This window comes from Oncorhynchus masou, unplaced genomic scaffold, assembly GCF_036934945.1.
Source record: "Oncorhynchus masou masou isolate Uvic2021 unplaced genomic scaffold, UVic_Omas_1.1 unplaced_scaffold_1983, whole genome shotgun sequence".
NCBI classification, from domain to species: Eukaryota; Metazoa; Chordata; class Actinopteri; order Salmoniformes; family Salmonidae; genus Oncorhynchus; species Oncorhynchus masou.
Window position 1 is genome coordinate 3,235 of NW_027008475.1, and position 6,707 is coordinate 9,941.

The 6,707-nt window shown below is 46.0% G+C and overlaps 1 protein-coding gene across 1 annotated transcript; it reads left to right on the forward strand.

Annotated features, from left to right (window-relative positions):
- On the forward strand, positions 1 to 3,552 carry LOC135532675 (U6 snRNA-associated Sm-like protein LSm8). Its single transcript, XM_064960145.1, has 4 exons — positions 1 to 268; positions 2,289 to 2,329; positions 2,843 to 2,970; positions 3,214 to 3,552. The coding sequence occupies exons 1-4, from the start codon at positions 238 to 240 to the stop codon at positions 3,302 to 3,304; spliced, it is 291 nt and encodes a 96-aa protein (XP_064816217.1). The 5' UTR covers positions 1 to 237; the 3' UTR covers positions 3,305 to 3,552.
- The last annotated feature ends 3,155 nt before the right edge of the window (positions 3,553 to 6,707 follow it).

The window sequence follows — 6,707 nt, forward strand, 5'->3', positions numbered from 1 at the left end:
CTCATGGATCGGTAGGGCGACACCACTGAGGTATAAAGAACGGCGCGACACTCATTTTCTGTGGATTCGGCGCCATCTTCTGGAGACCAAAATCATTAGTGGGATCTGCAATCATCTAGTCTGGTCTGATGCTGTTTCCGGTTTGTGCCTGCACGCCGATTTTGTGATCTACGGTGGAACTACGTTTGTGTTTTCCAAATAAACCCGGCGGATTTGAACGAGTCTTTTGTTGTCACCATGTCAACCGCCCTCGAGAGCTACATCAACCGTATCCTTTGAACTAAAGTCATCCTGGTACAGTCACTGAATGGGACTTTTGCTGATGAATCGCGTGATTATTGATGCGTGGGTGCTTTGGCCTGCTAGATTGAGCTTTGCTAGCAATAGCATCGCATATGGCTTTTTAGTAGAATGACATGTAACTGTGCGCTAGTTAGATAAAATATAATACAAATGATTCCTGGAAGCCAAACATGGGTACATGTTTATCCAAATGTGTTATTTAAGTAATAAGGCCCGAGGAGGTGTGGTATATGGCCAATATACCACGGCTATGGGCTGATCTTTAGCACGACTCAAAGCTGAGTGTCTGAATACAGCCCTTAGTTGTGGTATATTGCCAATATACCACAAACCCCCGAGGTGTCTTATTGCTATTATAAACTGTTTACAAATGTAATTAGAACAGTACAAATACATGTTTCGTCATACCTGTGGTATACTGTCTGATACAACGGCTTTCAGCCAATCAGCATTCAGGGCTTGAACCACCAAGTGTATAATAGCAAGCTAACTATGGATTTGTCGTGCAAGCTCAACAGTATTGCTGCATGTGCAGCTTCTCATGAAATAGCAGCCTGGTCTCATATGCCTCGATTGGGGCGTCACCGCCACCATGGGGGTCCCTCTGTTCACAACGTTGACATCAGCAAACCACTCACCGACACACTGCCATGCACATGGTCTGTGGTTAGAAGTACTGCCGAATTCTCTAAAATGACATTATGGTAGAGAAATTAACATTAAATTCTCTGGCAACAGCCCTGTTGGACATTCCTGCAGTCAGCATGCCAATTGCACACTCCCTCAACTTGAGAAATCTGTGGCATTGTTGTGACAAAATTGCACATTTTGGTGACCTTTTAGGGGCACCCGTGTAATGATGGTGCTGTTTAATCAGCTTCTTGACATGCCTATCCTTTAAAGTGGATGGATTATCTTGACAGAAGAGAAATTCTCACTAACAGGGATGTAAACAAATTTGTGCAAAACATTTGAGGGAAATTAAGCTTGTTTTGTGTATGGAACATTTCTGGGATCTTTTATTTCAGCTCGTAAAACATGGGACCAACACTTTATATGTTTTTGTTCAGCGTATGTACCACAGCTTCTGCAACGCAATGTTGCAAGGCAAGTGCAGAGTTTCTTTGGAAATGAATGCACCAAAACGCATTGACGCTGTCGGTCTGATCGAGGTGATAGACTAGACGTAATATAGTAAACGTAAATCCTGGGCACTCAAATGAGTATATATGTTACGTTTAGTATGGATGCATAAGAGAGAACGTTACTCAATAAGTAGAAAGTAAAGTAGGGTGGTTGGGTGTGTAACGCCAATGTCTAGCAACCCAAAAGCTGTAAGAATCTCATCACGGACAACTTAAGCATTTTAGTTGGAAACTTTGCAACTACTTACTATTTGTTTAGCTAATTTGCATGTTAGCTAACCTTAACCCCAAGCCTAGCTAATGTTAGCCACAACAAATTGGAATTAGTATTGTATCATACTTTTTAAAATGTTAATTTGACCTTTATTTAACTAGGCAAGTCAGTTAAGAACAAATTCTTATTTTCAATGACGGCCTAGGAACAGTGGGTTAACTAATGCTAGGGGGCAGAATGACAGATGTGAACCTTGTCAGCTCGGGGATTTGATCTTGCAACCTTTTGGTTACTCGTCTAGTGCTCTAACCACTAGGCTACCTGCCTCTAACCACTAGGCTACCTGCCTCCGACCACTAGGCTACCTGCCTCTGACCACTAGGCTACCTGCCTCTGACCACTAGGCTACCTGCCTCTGACCACTAGGCTACCTGCCTCTGACCACTAGGCTACCTGCCGCCCATGGATGGATGGATGAAGGACATCCACAAGTGAATACATACCATACGAAATGTAACTTATACAAATATTGAGCGTCACGGATTTACATTTACTATGTTACGTCTACCCCTGAGACCAGGTTGGAAATAGTGTCCCAAATGTTTTCCTTAGCTGCTGTGTTTCAGGTACAGTGGCCATCGTTACATCTGACGGGCGGATGATAGTGGTATGTCTCTGGCTACTTCACTGCCGTACTTGGCTCCAGATCTGTGCGTCTGTATGTGTCTGAATGGTTTTGACTGGACCATAAACCTGATTTTGTGCGTGTACTGTTTTGATTGGACCGTTGATCTGTGTGTACTGTTTTGATTGGACCGTTGATCTGACTGTGCGTGTACTGTTTTGATTGGACTGTTGATCTGTGTGTACTGTTTTGATTGGACTGTTGATTTCACTGTGCATGTACTGTTTTGATTGGACCGTTGATCTGTGTGTACTGTTTTGATTGGACTGTTGATCTGTGTGTACTGTTTTGATTGGACTGTTGATCTGACTGTGCGTGTACTGTTTTGATTGGACCGTTGATTTGACTGTGTGTACTGTTTTGATTGGACCGTTGATTTGACTGTGCTTACTGTTTTGATTGGACCGTTGATCTGATTGTGTGTACTGTTTGATTGGACCGTTGATCTGTGTGTACTGTCTTGATTGGACCGTTAATCTGACTGTGTGTGTTCAGGGCACCCTGAAGGGCTTTGACCAGACCATCAACCTGATTCTGGATGAGAGTCATGAGCGTGTGTTCAGTTCCTCTCAGGGCGTGGAGCAGGTGGTCCTGGGACTATACATCGTCAGAGGAGACAACGTGTAAGTATCATGTCGACCTCTGGCGGAACTCTCACCTTTCACCCAAACGACCCCTTATGACCTCTCCCTCTCACTGCGCCCGTTCACTCCCCATCAAGGACTTGGATTGGTGAAGAGACTGAGTGTCGACAAAATTTCTGAAACCGTGAGGGGAATGAACACTTTAACTGGCCACTTTGACCCCCCCCAGACTTCAACACATAGTAGTACACCCAGGCCCAACTGCTCTCCTCTATTTTGCAGAGCTGTGATTGGGGAGATTGACGAGGACACAGATTCTTCGCTGGACCTGGGGAACATCCGCGCTGAACCCCTTAACTCTATAGTCCACTGACCTCTCACCCTGACCCCTCAACTCGGATGTGCTGACCCCTACACCTGAGTGAGTGTGTGTGAGAGAGAGTGTGAAAGAGAAAGCTAGAAATAGAGTAGTGTTTCAATTTTCACCACCTACTCAGCAATAGCTGATGTTCCTGTCTGAAGAGCACAGTTTATCTCCCCCATGAAGGACCCAGGGGACTAATAATAGGATGTTGATGGATGTGCTGATATTTTTTAATAAAGTGTTTCGTTTAACATGAAGTGTGTGTTTTTACTCCACAACAACAGTCTGAGTAAAGGGCTATAATAAACGGGGTGGTTCGAGCCCTGAATGCTGATTGGCTGACAGCCGTGGTATATCAGACCATATACCATTGGTATGACAAAACAATTATTTTCACTACTACGTTGGTAACCAGTTTATAATAGCAATTGCGTTGAGGTATATTGGACATATACCACACCCCCTCGTGCACATATACCACACCCCCCGTGCACATATACCACACCCACTCGTGCACATATACCACACCCCCTCGTGCACATATACCACACCCCCCGTGCACATATACCACACCCCCATGCACATATACCACCCCCTGCATATACCACACCCCCCATGCACATATACCACACCCCCCATGCACATATACCACACCCCCCATGCACATATACCACACCCACTCGTGCACATATACCACACCCCCTTGTGCACATATACCACAACCCCCGTGCACATATACCACACCCCCCGTGCACATATACCACACCCCCCATGCACATATACCACACCCCCATGCACATATACCACACCCCCCGTGCACATATACCACACACCCCCGTGCACATATACCACACCCCCCATGCACATATACCACACCCCCATGCACATATACCACACCCCCCATGCACATATACCACCCCCCCGTGCACATATACCACACCCCCCGTGCACATATACCACACCCCCGTGCACATATACCACACCCCCCTCCATGCACATATACCACACCCCCCGTGCACATATACCACACCCCCCCCCCATGCACATATACCACACCCCCGTGCATATATACCACACCCCCCGTGCACATATACCACACCCCCCGTGCACATATACCACACCCCCCCCGTGCACATATACCAAACCCCCTCCATGCACATATACCACACCCCCCGTGCACATATACCACACCCCCCATGCACATATATACCACACCCCCCGTGCACATATACCACTCCCCCCGTGCACATATACCACACCCCCCGTGCACATATACCACACCCCCCCCCCCCGTGCACATATACCAAACCCCCCTCCATGCACATATACCACACCCCGTGCACATATACCACACCCCCCCGTGCACATATACCACACCCCCGTGCACATATACCACACCCCCCGTGCACATATACCACCCCCCCATGCACATGTACCACACCCCCGTGCACATATACCACACCCCCGTGCACATATACCACACCCCCCGTGCACATATACCACACCCCCGTGCACATATACCACACCCCCGTGCACATATACCACACCCCCGTGCACATATACCACACTCCCTTGTGCACATATACCACACCCCTTGTGCACATATACCACACCCCCTCGTGCACATATACCACACCCCCTGTGCCTTATTGCTTAAATATACAGTACCTTCAGAAAGTATTCATTCAGACCTCTTGACTTATTCTACATTTTGTGTTACAGCCTGAATTCAAAATGGATTTAATATATTTTTTTCTCCACCATCTACACACAATACCCTGTAATAACAAAGTGAAAACATGTTTTGTTTGAAAATGTTTGCAAATGTATTGAAAATGAAATCTATAAATGTCTAATTTACATAATTATTCACACTCCTTTGCTCTGATGCTCCACATTGATCTCGGGTGCATCCAATTTCATTTGATCATCCTTGATGGCACTTCAACTTGATTGGAGTTGACCTGTGGCAAATTCAATTGTTTGGACATCATTTTGAAAGAAACAAATCTAATTGTATTGGTCACATACACATGGTTAGCAGATGTTAATGTGAGTGTAGCAAAGGCTTGCGCTTTAAGTTCCGACTGCAGTAATATCTAACAAATTCACAACAACCTTATACACACACGTAAAGGGATGAATAGAATATATATATATATATATGGATGAGCGATGGCCGTGCGGCATAGGCAAGATGCAGTAGATGTTATAGAATACAGTATATACATATGAGATGAGTAATGTAGGTTATGTAAACATTAAAGTGGCATTATTTAAAGTGCTAGTGATACCTTTATTAAGTCCATGTATTTAAGTGGCCAGAGATTTGAGTCAGTGTGTTGGCAGCAGCCTCTCTATGCTAGTGATGGTTGTTTAACAGTCTGATGGCCTTGAGATAGAAGCTGTTTTTCAGTCTCTCGGTCCCAGCTTTGATGCACCTGTACTGGCCTCCCCTTCTGGATGATAGCGGGGTGAACAGACAGTGGCTCGGGTGGTTGTTGTCCTTGATGATTTTTTTGGCCTTCCTGTGACATCGGGTGCTGTAGGTGTCCTGGAGTGCAGGTAGTTTGCCCCCGTTGAAGCGTTGTGCCGACCGCACCACCCTCTGAAGAGCCTTGCCGTTGAGGGCGGTGCAATTGCCATACCAGGCGGTGATACAGCCCGACAGGATGCTCTCGATTGTGCCTCTGTAGAAGTTTGAGAGTGTTTTGGATACATTTTCTTCAGCTTCCTGAGGAGATTGGACATTGGCGAGTATTATGCTCGGAAGCGGTGGACGGTGTCTTCTCCTTCTGAGTCTGACCAGTAGGCCGCTCCGTCTGCCTCTCCTGTGGCGACAGCGTTGTTTTGGGTCGGCCTCTGGGATTAGATCCCATGTCCAGGTTGGAGGTCCGAACAAAGGATCCGCCTCAGGAAAGATGTATTCCTGATGGTAAGTTGACGTCTCTCTGATATCCAATAGTTCTTCCCGGTTGTATGTAATAACACTTGAGATGTTCTGGGCTAACAATGTAAGAAATAATACATTCAAAAAACTAAATACTGCATAGTTTTCTAAGGACCTGAAGCGAGGCGACCATCTCTGTCGGAGCCATCTCAATACTTGTCTACATAAGGTCCCCCAGTTGACAGTGCATGTCAGAGCAGGAACTATACCATGAAGTCCAATGAACTGTCTGTAGATCTCTGAGATAGAATTGTGATGGGCCATATATCAAGAATGTTGAAAGTTTCCTAGAGCACAGTGGTCTCCATCATTGGGAAATTGAAAAGATATGAAACTACCGAGACTGCCTCGAGCTGGCCGTCCGACCAAACTGGTCAAGATGGTCAGGAAACTGACGAGAACCCAATGACCACTCTGGCAGAACTAAAGAGTTCCATTGCTAAGATGGGAGAACCTGCCAGA